Source organism: Argiope bruennichi, chromosome X2, assembly GCF_947563725.1.
Source record: "Argiope bruennichi chromosome X2, qqArgBrue1.1, whole genome shotgun sequence".
NCBI lineage: Eukaryota > Metazoa > Arthropoda > Arachnida > Araneae > Araneidae > Argiope > Argiope bruennichi.
Genome location: NC_079163.1, coordinates 67,641,193 through 67,660,210, shown reverse-complemented (window position 1 = coordinate 67,660,210; position 19,018 = coordinate 67,641,193). Strand labels below are relative to the sequence as shown.

The following is a 19,018-nucleotide window of genomic DNA, read 5'->3' as shown; positions in this document are numbered from 1 at the left end:
TCAGCTATTAGCAATCTTGACCATTTATTGCATCGAAATAATTACATTCATTAACAGCATAAGTAAGTTTGAATAACTGCGTTGCCAGTTCTAGAGGAGTAATTAATAGGATGTACAAATTGAGTGAATGCTATGCTATAATTGAGTGAATGCTATGCTATAATTGAGTGAATGCTATTGAGTAATAATTTCTTTTTAGAATTGTGATTACAATTTTCAAACTAAATATTTTTTAATTTTACCTTTCAAAATACGTCCGTTTAACTTATGGGAAAACCTTTTTAAGCTATTTGAATGTTGAAGAGGTTTGCAGAATTTGAATATTTTTCCGTAATGTTCACTATAATTCATAGATTTGTGTAGGTATTAATCGGTAGAAGTATTCTTCCGAAACTATTTTTTTTTTAATTAAAAAGTTTAGGTACTTCAGTTTTCAGTAAGAAGTTACTTTATTTTAAATATTTATTTACTAGAAATAGCAATCACAACAACAAATGGGTTTACTTTTGTAAACAATCACCATTTGATTTTGAAAAGTTCTTTAATATTTTATTCCATTGATTTCATTTCAAACCGCTTCCTTTGCATTAATAAAAGTTTCATTTATTTTACTTAAAATTAATAATCGCACATTGGCTACTCCAACCTGGCACTAAGGCGCACGAAAGAATCTGAATGACTGAACCGTCGCAATAGCATTAACAGGAACAAGTCCTAAGGGCCATCTTCGACCACTGTATAACCCTTCCCGTAGGAGGCACATCCCGTTATCGGTAAGGAGTATCCGACTCCCACACCATTTACGTATCCACCTGGTTGACGAGAACCAACTATTGTACTGCAAGCTTCTCATCCTCATGTCCGCGATGCCCCCCCCCCCAGGTGGGAGCTTAAAATTAATTTTCCTTTGTTTACTTATATTATCGTGAAATTTAAATATGGGATTTAGTTTCCAATATCCGTGATGTGTATCACATTATGTCACCCTTTGCACTCAGATGGTGCCTCTCAAACACCATTCAAGACAGTGCATCATTTTGACGTTTTATTTTTCAATTTTGATTGTTAAAAATACCTAGAAAAGGGTAAAAAGATGTAAAGTAATTTTTCGGGTAAATTCAACTTCAAACAATATATATATATCCGGAACGATAAACAAGCTCTTGTATTAGGTGAATAATTTTGCACCGAATTACTTTTCCGAGTACAAAGGATCAATTCATTTTTCATTATTACTCATCTTTCTATCGGACAATTATTACTTAAATGTCATGCAACTGGCTAATTATTGATTATAACTTGAGTTAATATTGCATTATTTTGAAGCTAAATTAGAGAAATTGTGTTTTTTTAGAGAAGTTGAAATTCACCTGAAAATTTCTTGTGCAGCTCCTGTATCTGATTTTTTTTTTTTTTACAAGCATAATCAACATCTTAATTTTAGAAAATTTTCTGCAAGAAAATCTATGCGTAATTTTATCCTTATACAGAATTTTTAAGTTTCACAACTTAACTCGTGTAATCATAAAAAGTACGGAAAGCCTACAGATTTATTTTAAGAAATAATCTTGCTCTGGAGTTACCGTCAATAAATAATCTGATATCATGGTAGCAAGTAAGGAACTCCTCATAAACATTACCATCTTTTGAATAATTTCACTTACTGTGTGAACGCTCAAAATTTAATTACTGAATCAAGAAAAATTGAATGGACATATCCTTTTATTAAAATATTAAACATTTTTGTAACTAATATTTTTAGCTATTGGCATTCTGCTGACCAAAAATGCTAACATTTATTTTATTTAAGAAACGGAGATATTAAAGAGTGGCGAATTATTTCAATTGAATATTTTTCATGCTTACAACAGTAGCATTAAAAAGTAAAGTCAGTTTGAAATTTCTCCAAGAGAATATTCCTCTATCATAAACTTTTCATATTAAATTCATATCAGAATACATAATGTCCGAAGCACATATGGGTAATGTATTGTAGCTATTAATACAGTGCAACTGTCAAATTAATCAAAATCTTTTAATAAAGTCGTTAATTTCCTTTTCATTGAAGTCCGTAGTAAAGAAGTATCATATTCAAGACTATGCAGATTTTAACTTCGTGCATTCGAAAAATCTTTCCGACTTCATTGCACATCAATCGTAAAAAAAACAGAACACATTTTTTTGGTTATAGTCGTTGCGATAAATCTCTAAAAAGAATATTCGTAACAGTGAACGCAATGCAAATAAATGTTAATATTAACCGAATGTAATAATGATTGGAATATCAAGATTGTTTAAAGTTTGCGATTTGAGAAATAGACATTTCGAATCAACTTAGTAGCTTGCCAAAGAGTTGAACTGGGTCGTCCGTTTCGCAGAAAAGAAAGCAATACATGATCGAATGGAAATTTTGGTTAATCTTTGGAGATTCAACACCAGAAAGTTTCCGCTTTATTGGCAAATCAAATATGCGGCCACTTCAGCCGTGATTCATGCTTCAGGGAGAATAAATAATTTAAAGTTCCTTATAAAAATTACGAAAATTCGTGTATTATACATAGTCAAAACAATATTAACACATTCGAAGATCAACTTCCAGACATTTACAATAATAATCTAGAACAAGTTTTTGGATGTGCAAAATTTAATCAAGAATTTAAATCTGTGCATTTATATGGAAAGTTCATCCAAATTAAAAATTCGATGAATCCATCATAACATAAGAAACTGAAGCTAAAGTTAAAAAACAAAAGATTTATGAATTTTATCGAAGTACCATCGCTGTGTCATCCTCAAAAGCCAGATGGTTTACTGGGAAGAAAACATCCATTCAAGTATTATATGTTGATGTTTTATTTAAGAAGTTTATCGAACGCAATATTCTTTGCATCAATTTTGTCTTCCATTCTTTGAAAACAGTTTTCTAAAAACGCATTGGAATGGAAATCTTGGGATTTTTCATAAACATTGCCGATCCTAACGATTACGTTGCCACAATATATCACAATATCGTTTTCCTTGTTCCTTTGTCATTAGATACATTATTTTCGTTAATTTTTGCAACAAGTTTAATTACTCCAATATATTTTTAATAAACGTTTTATGATTTCCGATATAAAAGCAGAACTGTCTTTTTGAAGAGACTTGTTAGCCTGTAATAGAGGGGATACCGAAACTGAAGTTTGCTACAAGTATAAAAACTTCGGACAGTTGAGAACCTAAAGTGGCTTTAGAATGCAGAACAAAACTTTAGAGCACGATTTTCATATGATGTAAAGTCTCTTGAAAAGTGCGCACTAAAATTTATCAGAATGCACAAGAAAGATGGCGAATTACCCAAAATTAAATACATTTTTAGGAAGAAGCCAAGTTGTAATTGCAGGTATAAGTTAACTAAGCTCTTGCACGAGAAGCCTTGGTTTATTCACAAACTTAGTTCAGTTTACAATATCAAGATCATACATTAATATAAAACCTACAAAATATTCAAGATAATTTCAGTACATACAGCACATTAAGGTTAAAAAATTCTTTATTTTACATAGCTACTTTAAAAGTAAAGTTTGTTTAGTGCCCAAAAATTGTAGGCAGTTTCTTCCTCGAAGCCAAAATGGAATACAAGAAATCGTCATAGAGCAGCACTCAAACATGAATAGGATTAATAATACTCCATAGAAAATACACAATCCGATGAAGATCGTAAATACAGTCCGAGTAATGTCGGCATACGTTAACTCCTTCAGTAGAACCTGCTTGAAATGCTTCTATGTATGGAAAAGTTGCACTGTTCCATGTCACCGGAGGCACAGATCTAAAATAAACGAATAATTTGTGTTAATGATCATTTACAAAGGAAAAATAACCGTTTTTTGTTCTGCATAGTACTGCATTGCCTGTGTACATACGACAAAGCGGGAATAATTATATTACTATTGTTTGCTTGCGCCAGAATTCATATCGATTGTCTGAACACTCCTCTTCAGGTATTTTAAAACATTGCGAAGATTTGATAAACTTGAATACGGTTCTAGTTCTCTGAATCAAAATAGAAATTAAGCCAATAAATGAATTGAAAAATTATTTATCAGTATTTAAATTTTATTCCAGCTTTCTCTCGAGTCGTTAAAAGCTAGAAATTATATCCTCAGCACGAGTCAACTAATTGACAATAAAAATCACTTGAGATTGTTAGAAATAACTGTAGTAAAAAGCAACTTCGAAGTTTCAGAAAAGCATAACCAAGCTGCATAGAAAAAAGAATTTTTAGAAAGTAGCGAGATTTTAGGTCAAGTTTGTAGATTAAAAAGATTTCTAAATATTAAAACGTTGGTTACATAAAGCAATCGTACAGACATGGAAACCTTAATATCCTCTTGATTGTAATAGTTTTCCCGAAACGATTTTTAGAAAATCCATTCAGTAAATTCTGAACACATTTTTATTTTGACGACACTCAAGTTTGATCCAAATTGGGAAAAGGCAGATTTCGTCTATTAAAAACGCATCGAGAATGACGGCGCTGGTCTTTCTTTGCATAGAGGATGGCTCATCTAAAATTTTAGTTGAGCGAGAAGGATCCGATACAGGTCACGTTTTATTTCAGCGGCTTCATGTTGTGTTTAATCGGAAGTTTAAAATGGATCGCAAATCAATTTTGCGGACGGTTTTATTCTACATTAAAGAAATAACTCAATGCAATGCAAAAATTGGTGCGCTCTTGGAAATAGAGTCAAGAGAACTAGGATTTCAAGACATTTATTCGTAGAAATTCTCTTACCTGCGAGTGAAAATGTTATTAAAGTGTACTTACGTAATATAAGTATTAATCTTGAATCCTACAGCTCCGAAGGATGCTGGATTGGCACCAATTTCACACAGCAACTTAGAAATGCACGTGTTCTTATCCATTTTATTCAAAACGCCAAATAAACGCTCCGAGTTGATACGCCTTTCGTCCAACATTCCTTTGCTGAAGGCCAAATTTTCACCCTTTCTTTCCATGAAAGATCCATCCGACTCAACCTCAACCAGAGTGTAATTCTTCATAGTCGCTTTTCTGACATTTGTCCCCTGGTCGCTTATGAATCTGAAGCCACTTGCATCATAAAGCGAGGTACCACTATCTCTCACCAAGTTGCCGAAACCAGAAGAAACAAGAAAGCGTCTTATAGGCGATGTAGATGCAATATATCCTTTTGCCGCTAATATAGTGGAGCCGTTTTGTGAAACGAAACTGATTAGCAAAAAGGCAAACAAGAGAGCTTTCATACCAAGGAAATCTGGAAGGAAAAGAAAAGTTGAGAGAAAATGATCTTTATGGGAGGGGAGAGAAACCCCACCTGTATTAGCCACTCGCAAGATTAAATATTCGATCTTGGGCCAGTATTTAGACTCCCAAGGAGAGGGGGGTTTTAATATCTGGACAACCAGATCAGTTAATCAACAAAAAAAAAAAAAATGCATAATTGATAGAGGTAGCAAAATTCCACCAATGAACAATGTTGAAGTTTTCCATAGTTCATGTAAATAGCAATAAAAACAAGTTTAGGTCACCGATTCTTAATCAAGTTTAAACAGTCTTCTTGCCGCTTTTACGATTTTGTAACATTAAGAAGATCGAACAAAATCCTTTTAGAGGTATTTAAAGATGCTGGAAGCGATTCATAACTTTAGTTAATTAAATGAGGAAAGAAATTTGGGCGGAAATAAAGACGAATTTTGTGCATCAGAAGATGCATGTATTTACAGCTTCTACCGTCTTACGAAAATGTGTTTTATGTGTATAAAAAGAAACTGCATTTTGTAGTGTCCGTCTGATTAAACCAAGAACAGGGAAAACGGGTACAGAAACTGATCCAAGAAAGGGACAGCACCTTATGATAACATATATATCAGATTGCGAATTTAAAAGATTATTTGAGTTAAATATACAGAATTTCACTTTAAAATGTAGATTTGAACGACATACAAAAACCAATTTCATAACAGGATAATTAAAGCATCTCGTCTCTTGAACCAATAAAACCTATAGAAATACACAAACTTCCATATTCAAGTATCTTCCCATGAGCCCGACAACAAAATGCAAAAGAAATCTTAGCGAAAACCTTCAGCAAATGAAAAGACATACACATTTTAAAAGAGGGTTTGCAAAACACTCAAAACGAAACAAAAAAAAAAAAAAATTAAAATATACCTTTCTTATTTTCAAATATTCCAGCAGACATACTCATCATTCAAGCAGATATTGAAGTTCTGAAAGAATGCAATATAACCTGTTTTTAACTGACTCTGAAATGCAATTAACTCCATTGATTTCTTTTTATTTCAGAAAATCTAAATGGCAATTATTGAAGTATATAAGATGCATTATTGAATCAGTATCATACTAGAGCTTTAAAATGGACCATAAACGAAGAAATAAGAAAGATCTACCAATATGTGATTGCATCAAAAGCGTTTTAAAATATAAATAAAAATAATGCACATTACGCATGAAATTGAAACCATATGTTTAAATGCCCCTACTTACTGCAATTCCGTCTGTGCAAATTAGCGTCCATGATTTCTTTTTAAACACGTTTTCTCTTTTCTTCGATTTTACATAGTCAAAATAATAAAATAAAAATAAGTTTTAAAAGCAGAATAGGAATTTATGCATTTCTGCTAATTTTGCGTTTTATTTTAAGTTCATTTAAGGTAATATCTTTCTTACCCTTTTATGATTATTTCATTATTAATACAATTTTTAGAGACCTATAAATATGTACCCAACTCCCAAGTTCAGTATAATATATTCATCCCTTATTTTTTAAATATGTAATATTATTTTCATAAATTGAAAAACTGTAGAAGAAAAAGCAGTGTTTTGCTTCGGTACTTAAATAAATATATATATATACTGAATCAAGCTATCAAGAATTATATATATGTAAGTTCTGCTTTCATTTCTTTTTTTCTTTTTTTTTTCTTTTTGTATTCTGGAAAACTGCAATTCTGAAGTGAAAAATATCTCTTTGAAGCATTAAATTTTATGGTCAATCATACACAAGAGACGTTTTTTTACTAGCGGGAGTATTCTTCCCTCGCCTTTCTCATGGAATGTATGTCGAGAGGCTTGGAGAGGCAGATGGCAAACATTCGAAATTTACGGAATAGTCTGAAGCAGTAGTGTCTTCTCTCCTTCGACTTCCTCGGGTAGTGACTTAACATAGCGCGTTTTGTGTTCTGTAGTATAGCCACAAAACGGCTACTCCACCCACCCATAGGCATTCGGATAAATTGAATGATCAGACGCCGCGACAGCATAGACGGCAACTATAGTTGAGTGCTGAGAACCATCAACAGCCATGGTTCCATCAACACCACGGCACGTAGTTGATAGCCAACTTCTACATCATTTCTGTACCTACCAGAGCTGCGACAAACAATCACCCTGCCGAATTCTTCTGTTTACCACTTTTGATGCGTTCCTTTGGAAAAGTTTTCTTTAATATAATGAAGAATACTGAGTACGAATTTTCGGATTTTTATTCCAATTTGATCATAAATTTTAATACATATCTTAATTTTATTCACAAAACCGCATTATTCGAAATGCCATTTATTTAAGTTGTTTTTCAAATTATGATTTCACGTACATTCGTATTTATAAACCGATAAATGGTCCTACCATTTAAACAAATTTTGAAGCATATCTACATTTCTAAAGATAAAAAAAACCAAATTTCATCTAAATAACACTTTTCATTTTTTAGTTATGATATTCACATGCACACGGACAGACAACCAGAGGTTCTTTTGATATATTAGGTCCAAATTTTAATAAAAATCTACAATATAGGCACTAAGATCATATAAAAAATTTCATCCACCTAGCTCAATGCAATTTTTTGTTATCATGTTAACAGACAAGACATAATACGAACCAACGGGAGTGCTCTCAAAACGATCTCGCATACTCTCTAATAAAGATGACATTCCCTCCCCCGCATGAAATCCATTGTCTATAAAATGTTTATCTATGTAATGTCCAAAAAATTGCGTACTTAGGGCAAGGCGACAAATTTAGGACACAGACGAACAATAGGTACAAAATTAGCGTGAATCTATCATATGATCTTTGATTATTCTTTTGGCAGTTAATTCCTGGCATGCTGCTAATACACGCGTTCCCCAAAATTGAATTTGCATTTTGGACAACTTTTTTCCCAACCGGTTCAAACCAAATTTGATGCAGAGTTACAATTGTAATCACTAGATCACATACAAAGTTCTTTTATTTAAATCATTACGTTTTTGAGCAATTGTATTTACATGCATACGAAAGTACCGACGAACAGATGTCCAATTTTTGGCGGGTTTGGTTCAAAATTTTATAAAAATCTACATTTTGGATGCTAAATATGTGTACTAAATTTTATTTTATATTTTGAAGTAATCGTGTTCACATGTACTCGGACAGCGGAATAGACAGACTTCCTTTGAATCGATTTCGTTCAAAATTCGATGGAAATCTACAAATTTGGTGTAAAGTATTGTTACGAATCTGTGATGTGGCTTCCCAGCATAGTTGGTTCCATAGGAGGTCCCGGTGGTTGGCGACAAACTTGGTGACCATTTGGCGACTTGGCGACGAATTTGGCGACTTTGGAGCCAAAATAGATTATACCCGAAACATAGAGAATTTTCCCGACCCGTCCAGTAGGAACCGAGATACGCCTCGAACGTTCCTGATTGGTTGAGAGGCTTCTAGCCCCGCCTCCTGAGACCTATAAAAGGAGCAGCCTGCAGCTGCCGGGGTCGTCGTGAATTGAAGAGGAGTCGGAAGCGACAGAGGAGAGTAGTCGGAATCGACGGCGAAGAACTGGTCTTCCAGGGATAAGCGAGCAGCGACGGAGTCAAGCTAGTGCTGAACTAAGCTGTGCGCTACTGTATGCAGTAGAGTCTTGTTGTATGCTGCACGTCTCGGCTGAAGATAATTGTCTTCTGTGCTGTATATAGTTGTCGTCTTTGTGCTGTCCTGTGTGTCTTCGTGTATATAAACGTCGTTGTTTCATTTTCTACTGCCACCTGCTGATTGAGTGTTCTCCACACCATACAACTCCCACTATCCAAATGAACCCCGGAAATTTCGTAACAGTATATATACCAAATTCCAACCGTCTAGTTTCAAAGCATTTTTGGATTTATCTGTTATCGAGTTCACAGACAGTCTAATATAATTTCAAAAATGTGTTTTTCGGAATCATACAGGTCTGAAACGTGGAAATTCATCAAAATCTTGATTTTGGATTTTTTGACAATCGCAATATTTTCTCAGGCAACCAAAAAAAAAAAAAAAAAAAATTAAAAATACCAAAAATAAAAAATATAAGCATAGTTTAAAACAAAAATATTCATCAAAATCTCGAATTCCATATTTTTTAACAATTACAATAGTGTTTGAATCTAAATTTTCATTAAAGACAATTTATCCACCTTTGAAAATCAGCTTTATAATACAAATGAAAGAATTCGATTTATCGACGATTTTTAGTGCCTAATTCTTACCAAAAGGAATAACTATTCTCGATATTCTCATTGGAATATTGCTGTTGGAATATTGAGAATAATCTCATCCATACCACGAACTTTCACCACCCAAACATTAAATAGGGTTTGCTCATCAAAGCTTTTAAGATTTTACTTAAACGTAATAATTTTATAATTTTAGCATGTTTTATCTATAGTGAAAGATGAAATAGAGAACTTTTCAAAAGCAAAGTTTTCAAAGTTGAACTATATTTAGCTTAAATAACTATACTATATATTTTTCGAATAAAAATGATAACTGGTATTTGTAAATCTTTGATATTGGTTAAAAAAATAACAGTTTGCCAAAATATTCGTCATCCCTTTTAGAAATGAGAGATGCACAACCCTCCCTTTTTTAAATAACAAATATTTTTGCTATTATTATTTTTAAATATTTGATAAAAATAATTACTATTTCAAACATGCTATTAATTTCAAAAAATTATTAATTATTTTTAATAATTTTTATTACTAATAATTAATATTTAATTTATTATTTTGAGTAAAATGTGATTGGCATAATTTATTTATTAAAGTAAAGACTTGTGTAAAATTAAAATAAAAAATGCATGACTTTAAAGCTTTTGTTTTAGTTCTATATTCTGTCAAAAGATGCCGCCAGTAGAATGAATTCATATAGAAGGTGACATGATAGGCAATTAGGAGTCAAGATATTAGTACTTGGTTAACGAACTTTTCCCAAGTATTCATCGTTTCAAGAAGCCATTGACATCGGTTATGGCAATGACTTCACATTTATTCTCACTTTCCAGCGAATGCCAACAATTATAGTGATATGCGGGTTCGAAGGATAAGTAATATGTGAATTCGAATATTAATCGATCCGTTCACTTCTCAGCCATTGACTGCAGGCACTTAACACTACTAGCACATTAAAATACTACTATCATTTACTTAAAATTTTAATTCTAAACTTTGTTGTTTAAAAAAAGCAAAAGAAACATAATATTAAAGTAGCAATTTATTTATTTGCATCTCTGATAAGAAATTTGTTTACTAGAAGAAAAAAAGAGAGTTGTAAAAATAAATAAGGCAAGTACCATAATTTTCTTTCCCTTAAGAAGATATCCATAACATATTCAAAATGAAATTGATATTATAATAAAAAGTTAGAAATTTTAATAAACAGAACAGTTTTCTTCACCACACTGCTAATTATATAATGAAAAATATATAAAAATTGTTGACCTGCACTTTATACCATCCTTTCAGTTTTTCTGTTATGCTTTTTAAAAACTATTTACATTTGGTTGAATTTCCCTGCATTAATCAAGATGTATTTAAACACAGGATGATTCGAATTAAAGTATCACTGTTTGGGACGCCCTGGCGAGAGAACTAGTCAACGTATGACAATCTATTTGGAGGATATGCATTTCAGACAATGGGGAATTGATTGGTGCAATAAAAAGAATTTGTTCAAAAAGGCCGCTAGATTAAATGTGGCGCTGCAATCGGTTTAAGGTAATGAATATGAAACATGACACCAACAATAAAGGACAGAATACGAGGTAAAATTATCATAAACTTTGCTATACAACACAAACTTTCGTTACTACAGAAATTTCAATGATAATAACAAACAAAAAACAGCAAAAACAGCAAACAAAAGTTTCACAGAGGGTTTTCAATATGCCCACCTTGCTTCAGGGATAACATGTTACTCCGTGTTATAACATGATTCACAGCGGAATGTAACAGATTGGGTTCGATATTTCGTCCGTGCAAGAGGATCTGGTTCTTCAAATCCGCCAGCTCCTATGTTTCCTGGGCCGCGGTGGCCTGGTGGTAAGGTCTCGGCTTCGGAACCGGAGGGTTTCAGGTTCGAGACCCGATTCCACCGAAGAACCGTCGTGTAAGGGGGTCAGTTGCACGTTAAATCCGTCCTGACCAAATGTCCTCCCGTTGATGTGGTGTGGTGTGGAGAGGGGGGTGCCAGCTCAGGTGTCGTCCTCGTCATCTGACCGCGGTTCAAAATTACGAGGTCCGTCCTAAAATAGCCCAAGTGTTGCTTCAAACGGGACGTTAATACAACCAAACCAAACCTATGCTTCCTCGATAAACGTTATCTTTGAGTTAAGCAAAACGCCAAAATTCATAAGGTTTAGGTCAGGTGAATGTAGAGGCCATCTTATAGGAAATGCGTTAATGATAATGTGATCCTGAATAAAATGATGTTGCAAAAATTGTTGAACCACACATGCTATATAAGGAGGAGCACCATCGTGTTGGAATATTGTTGTAGTGAAGCATCCATGCTGCTGGAATCCTGGAATGACAAAAGTTTGCAACATGTCCCGATAACGTGCTGCGGTTACGGAACAGGTTGTTGGTCCCTGCGGAATGATTTCCTCAAAGAAAAATGGTCCACGCAAAAAGGTCGCAGTGCAGCCGATCGAAGCAGTAACATGCGGTGAAAGCAAGGGCATTTTTTTAACCTGGTGAGAATTCGCAATGGACCAGATACGGAAGTTTTAGGTGTCCACTGTTCCGCACATATGGAAGTGAGCCTCATCAATCCATAGGATGTTCTACAGCCAATTCTATTCCAGCTCCATCTGTGCTAAGAAAGTTAAAACGAACGTTTCGCGCTCATCTGCATCGGCTGGTTTTAACAAATGCAAGCGGTGAATCTTATACGGGTAGGCTTAGAGTACTCTCTGCATGCACCTCCAAACTGTATTGTATGACAACTCCAGTTGCCTTGATACGGTGCGAGCCCTAAATATCCCTGCTGTTTTCGAATTGGCTTGCTTAACGATAGCGGTGGTGACGTCTTCGATCACTTGTGGTATCTTTGTTTTGCGTCCACGGTCTGGTTTAACAGCAAATTTGTCTGTTTTCTGGAAACGTTTGGTGATTCGCCGCAGAGCGCAAGGTGTTATTGTAACCGTACGCAAGAATTTCTGCCATCGGTGTAAGCGAAGCGCTTTGGCAACTTTATTGCTGATTTGGTAAAATAAATTTAGTAGGATCGCACGTTCCGACAAAGAGAGAACCATCGTGCTTGGCTTAAGAAGGCTCGGAGCCTGTACGCAAAGCTTTTTATCTTTACCTTATTGGTAATAGGAGAATAAAGGTACGAACGTCCTTTTATTTTCCTATTACACAAATTTTGTTCTCCAGTGCAGTTCGCAATGTCGAATATTCGAATTTTCATCTGGCTAGTGATATTTGTGAGTTAGTAATGCAATAATTGAGTTTATTACAGATACCTTGTATTCTATTGCTGGAGTCATGTTTCATATTCATTACCTAAAATCGATCGTAGCGCTACATTTCACCTAACGGCCATTTTTGAACTAATTTTTTAAATTGAATTAATCAATTTTCCATATCCTGAAATGTATATCGCCCAAATATAATGGCATTACGTTGAATGGTTCTCTCGCCAAGGCGTCCCAAGCAGGGATACTTTAATTTGAATCACCCTGTATCTATGTAGGAAGATTTATAGAGAGAACATATTTTTCTACATCGAAAATATCAATGATTGCAATTTTTTTTTACTTTTATATATTTCTTTTACGTTATAGATTTTTTTTATATCCTCCATTAAAAATAATTTAAAATTACTTTAAGTCCTTTGATATATAGTTTTTTTTAGTTTTCCATATAAGCTTTCTTTTATTTGCTAGCATAATAAATGATAAATGAAATACAGTTTAAAATATTTGCATGCACTTCCGCATATGCTTTATTTGAAATACTAAGAAATGAACCAAATATCTGTGTTAACCCCTTGCACTGAAATGACTCGTGCATCGAATTATAGAATTTTCAGTCTTTAAATCTTCATGTTAAAGATTATTTTAAAATTTGATATTACTTGTACATGGTCCAACCCATCCTCTGCGCTCTTTTATGCAGATAAATAGCAATAAAGGTCCAAAATGTGACATCTAATTTGGAGTTCAATTTATTATTATTATTATTTCAAGGTGCTAAGATTATTATTTGTTCAGCTTTTAAGATTTTAAACAATCTAAAGATTTAAAAAAGAAGAAGTATTTCATACTTAAACTCCTGTACTTCACAGATTCTTTGAGACACTGTCAAACTTTTGTTTCAGACCTAGTCCGATTCTTTGATTATTACATGTGCTAAGGAATATTCCATTCATTTGTTATTGATTGAAAGCATTTGAAAAAGTTCCGGTTTGGAGCAAAAGACTCTATGTGAACTCGTTTCTTTTTATTTTCTTTCGCATATTTTTTATGACATTACCAATATCTACACAAAAAGTATTAATAAATAAATTTGAATCTACATTAAATCGTGCATCCATAGTTAAATCAGGCCCCATTGTATAAGGCACGTGTAACTAATTCCATTAAAGTTCTATTTCCCCCGCAAATAATTTAAATATTATTTTAAATTAATAATTATATCATAAAAATTCAAATCTAACAATTTTACCAAATTTCATGACGTTAGAGCATTACGCGCTCGTCCAAACTAGTTCAATTAATTTTAATATTTCCTTAAACTTACAAATTAAAGTAACTATTCCAAATTATGATGTGGAGGTGCTCGTGACCACTTTGTCACACCGCGGAACTCCGAAACTTCACGACGTTGCCGTTGCTGTTGCATTCTTCCTCGGCCATAAATTTACAAGGGTCCTTTCTCCTCCCCCATTTTCTGTGAATCCGCCTAATCTGTTTTTTCCTTTCCACAGTCTTTCAGAGTCAACATTTTCCTTTTTCACAGATGTAGAGTCATCATAAAATTACAAGATCCTTTCAGTCAGTTTCAGGGCAGAAAGTAGAAATTGCTTTCGTTGCCTCAGTGGCTTATTGTCAATCCTTCCGAAAATAGTTATCATAATTTTATTCGAGAAATACGCACATTTTACTTAAGAGGATTTCCAGAAAAGAAAAGACAGCATAATTTTTTTCTAACATTAGACATACCAAAAAAATATTAAATTTTGACACAGATTGATATATATATATATATATATATATGTAGTTCTTTAAAAATATTTAACCTCCCTTTTTAAATATGCAATTTTTCTGAAGCGTTTTAGTGTGCTTTCAAGATATTTAATGCTGATAAAACTATTAAAAAAATGCCCATATACTAAGACACAAAAAGTTCCATAATTTTTTTTCCGTATTTCTGTTCATATTTTTTTTTTCAAGGAATGAAGTATTCATGCTAAATTATGTGACAGTTCTTAAATTTTCCGAAACAATTTATGATTTGAATATTGTAATCACTAACATGTTATACACAATATGTATTGATTTAGAACGTATATTTATATTTAAAAAGACTAGACTAATACTTCAAAATTTTTCTAATTAAGATGCTTTATTGTTTAGATGCAACTTACTGAACTTAAATCCTTCTCAATTTTTCTTTTGAATATAAATACTATTTCTATAAAACAAAAGAAAAAAGTCATAAGCTAGTTAGTGAGGGGGGGGAGGAAGGTATTAAAAAAAGCCCAAGAAAGAAAAGGTTAAATAAACGGCTTCTAAGTGCCTATAATTGGTTTTAATAAATGTTAGGGTTTAAATAAATAGATCCACTTTAATAAAATCTCAACTATTTAGTTAAAGGTAATTCTTTTTTTCTGTTGAATAATAAATACCGTCCATGTAATTTTTACATCAAAATAATGACATTTTCTTAATATATATTTTCATGAAAACTTTTTCACCAAACTTATTTTTAATGATTTTATGTGGGAATCAATCGTAAGAATCCATTATATAAGTTCTAAGAATGATATGTCTCACGGTCTTTTGTTTTTAGTGGGATCTCATACTAGAAGAATTTAAATAATTATATATTCCTTGTTTAATAAGGAATTAAAAAAAATAATTCGCATGTTTTCCTTCATTTAAAAGTATTAATTTAATATTAAAGTAAGTTGAGGGCAAACATCAACATTAAAATTATAATTTCATCATTTAGCTATTATTCATTACATTTTGTCATAAATTATATTCAATTTTCCTCAAAAAAAATTTAAAATCGAAAATATCGAATGAATTTTCTTTAAATCATTCGAAAAATCAAATTACTTATATTTATTAAAACTGAGAAAAACTGCATTTGTTTGTCGCCTTTAAAAGATATCTAGAAGCTGATTACCTACAAAAATTCAGCTAAAAAAGTGCCAATATCTTGTTCATGGATAATGAAAATGTGTACAGATAGGAAACGAAATTTCACCGAAATGTCAGAACAGTGTCATCCCCTCGTAATGAGGTCAAAGGAGGGGGGGGGGAGGTCAATGTTACACCCTTTTCTCTGTTGAATGGAGAAAAGGATATATGTCGTCATTTCTTTAAGATATATATCGTTATATCGTCATTTCATTTCCATTCCCCCCATCTTTTAAGAATAAGGGAAAAATTAGTGGGAACAAGTAAACAACGAAAAAGAAAAAAAAAGGCTGTTAACTCAGCATTGCGATATAGATTTTCAGGCCCTGCAAGGTCTCGAGTCGACCACCTCCAACGCATGTAAAAAACCACCACTGGGTAAATTGGCAAACTGGCTTGTCTGCTACTATTAGGATGTCGTTTCCCTGGAATGTGGCTAAATATGTAAAGGATCTTATGCATGAGTGGATTCTCGTTCTCGAACATCAATAGGTTGGACAGATCGAATCGATTGTTACTTTCTATCGAAATTATTCAAGACCAGTAATGGAAAAGATCCCTTTAAGATCATATCAATTATTTGAACACTCCTCTTCGTGAAGAATATTGATCCCTGGTATAGGTGACCTTTTGATTTTAATTACATAATAGCAGTTCTTAAAAAATTCGTCATCCCTATTTGAAACTACGAAAGTCGTAATTCATCTTTGATACAGATGATTCGGTTTCTATGTTTGTAGTTTATAACATTACAAAGTAGAAGTTAATGAACTTTATCTACTCTTAAGTTTATACATACTGAAAAGCTCAAATATTGTAGAAGGTGCTAGGGATGACGAATATTTTACGAGCGGTTATTACGTAACAAATATCAAAAAGTCACAAATACCAGTGGTCAATACTTTTCAAAGAGAGGTGTGATTCAAACCCTTGATACGATCTTACTGGTTATATTTCGATTACAGGTTTTGGATCACGACAGAAAGTAACAATCGATACGATATCACTGAAATTTGCCGGAGCGGTGACTTCACTGGAAAGTAATAATCGATACGATCTGTCCGATGGAAGCTCTCGAACAAAACAGAAAAGGAGAAATCTGTGAATGGATTAAAAAGTAAACTGACCGGTTATTGGAATTATCGTATCATTGAATTGCATATCACTGAAATTTATCGGAGCGGTGACTTTACCAGAAAGGGTGAGGCTTCACTGGAAAGTGCGAATCACCGCTCCACTTTATGGAAGTGACCTTGACTTTCCGATATTTGCATTTGACGATGCACTATTCCATACAGATCATTTTTAATTGCTTGTGACATGATTGACTTTGATTGCATATTTCTGTTTACTACTGGCGCCATCTATTGGTAGAATATAGAACTAAAGTGAACATTTTAAAGAAATGACATATATTTTTAATTCAACTTTTTCAGAAAATGGTTTACTACAATAAATAAATTAAATATATAGTTTTGAGAAAAAAATAAAATTTAAGAAACAAGCTGAAATAGATAAATTAATTCAATCACACGTTACTTAAATTAGTAAATTAAGTATTAATTACAATTAATAAATTTTATATTTAATATTAGTAATAATTTTTAATTAATAACATGATTGAAATAACAGATATTTGGAACAAATATTTAAAAATAACAATAGCAAAATTATTTGTTATTAAAAAAATCGCGGATTATGCATCTCTAGAAGGTGCAATAAAAGATATAGCACTTTTTTATTTTATTTTTTTCATAAAACATTTCACTTATACTTAACAAGACTTAAACAAAATAAGATTAAAGACGGCGTTGAAATTTATATTTATCTTGCACAGTTGTTTAATAATATTAAAATCAAAAATATTTCTTATTTTAAAAATCATAAGTATGCAACTCTCATTTAAATATCATACTAGAGCTGTTAGTGCTATTTTGAGATTGATAGTCAGAGAAGGGTCATATTTCGCTCTGAAAAAAGCATTGTAGGTATTTGAATATGTATGCAAATTGTATTTCTTCTTTTCTTTTATGTGAATCAATGTTCTCATTTAAAAAAATTGTTTAACTTTGGAATTACTATCTCCCACTCAGTTTGCAATCTAAGATTTTCGTGTTGGCATCAACATGAGAGATGCGAATATAGTTTTGGTTTCGTTCCTTACTTGGATATCTGTATTTATATTGACAATTTTTTTGTTGTTTAGAATTTACTGAAACATAAGAAGAAAATTAATTCAGCTGTCACATGATTAGTAAAGGATATGAATATAAAACTGATAGTAAATTATGAGACAAATTAACTACAGATTGAAGCTGTTTTCTTTATATTTCCCATACCGGCAATCGGCGCGTCTCAAATTTGTTTTGAGCGCATGCGCATTTGAATGGGAATCCTGGATGATACCATATCTTCAGGTTTCCGCGCATAATGTATTTCTATGGCTCTTTCGCCATCCGTGACTGGCAAAAATTATAATCATTGTTGTGACGATCGTTACAATTTCGATGAGAAAAGATCCGAAAGCTCGGTAAATAATAGATTTACTATCTGTCTTATTTGTTCGTTATCATTCTTTTTAACATTAATTATGGTACTCTTCCTATCTAATGTCAAACGCGCACCGCCATGATCCGTCTTGCTTCTAAATATTAATATGGAAGAAATAGTAGTGTGACATTTCGTCATGTTTTTAAACGCCTTGTATTTAGTTTAATTGGTATATTATGACATGTTTCTTTTGAATGATTTCTATTATTTATGTAATATTTGTGTCTGTAATATTTCAGTATTATAAGTTAGATTCCCGTGCGTAAACTGTCAATATATTTTTTTTTACATGCTTATTTTTTAAAGAGGATTGTCTTTTTTTTGTCTCGTTTTATGAAACTAATAATATTTTTTTTTTCAATTTATAATCTGACTTAACAATTTTTAAGTAATTTCCTTTGGTGAATGTCTAATAATATCATCTATTTTAAAAAGGAGCTCTTAAATTGCCAAATAATGTATCGTTTATATTTTTCATCTGGAATTCGTAAACAAGTGATGTATCTATAACTAACAGTTTTTAAGTAATTTCCTTTGGTGAATGTCTAATAATATCATCTATTTAAAAGGAGCTCTTAAATTGCCAAATAATGTATCGTTTATATTTTTCATCTGGGATTCGTAAACAAGTGATGTATGTATAACTTTTTACGAAAATCATTTCCTAACTGGTATATGGAGGTTTTTAGTTAAAATACATAATTTTCATACAATGAGGACAATTTTTATTTTTTTTTAAATACCCAAAT

At 32.4% G+C, this 19,018-nt stretch overlaps 2 protein-coding genes across 2 annotated transcripts in view; one reads left to right on the top strand and one right to left on the bottom strand.

Annotated features, from left to right (window-relative positions):
• Positions 1-3,401: 3,401 nt before the first annotated feature.
• LOC129960618 (uncharacterized) lies at positions 3,402-6,321 on the bottom strand. Its single transcript, XM_056074157.1, has 3 exons — positions 6,197-6,321; positions 4,811-5,279; positions 3,402-3,811 (listed from the first exon to the last, which is right to left on the bottom strand). Exons 1-3 carry the CDS (start codon positions 6,234-6,236, stop codon positions 3,643-3,645), a joined length of 678 nt encoding a protein of 225 aa, XP_055930132.1. The 5' UTR covers positions 6,237-6,321; the 3' UTR covers positions 3,402-3,642.
• Positions 6,322-18,140: 11,819 nt separating this feature from the next.
• The window catches only part of LOC129959939 (uncharacterized), a 54,434-nt gene continuing 53,556 nt past the window's right edge, over positions 18,141-19,018 (top strand). The window contains exon 1 of the mRNA XM_056072855.1: positions 18,141-18,249. Within this exon, the coding sequence (XP_055928830.1) occupies positions 18,160-18,249 (90 nt within the window). The 5' untranslated portion in view covers positions 18,141-18,159. The remainder of the gene's footprint in view (positions 18,250-19,018) is intronic.

Excerpts from the sequence above, each read along its gene's own strand:
- LOC129960618 (XM_056074157.1), bottom strand. The coding sequence starts at position 6,236 with ATGATGAGTATGTCTGCTGGAATATTTGAAAATAAGAAAG. Across the intron at positions 5,280-6,196 it reads AATATTTGAAAATAAGAAAG|ATTTCCTTGGTATGAAAGCT; the intron begins GTATATTTTAAT and ends TTTTCCTTCCAG. Across the intron at positions 3,812-4,810 it reads AAGATTAATACTTATATTAC|ATCTGTGCCTCCGGTGACAT; the intron begins GTAAGTACACTT and ends CGTTTATTTTAG.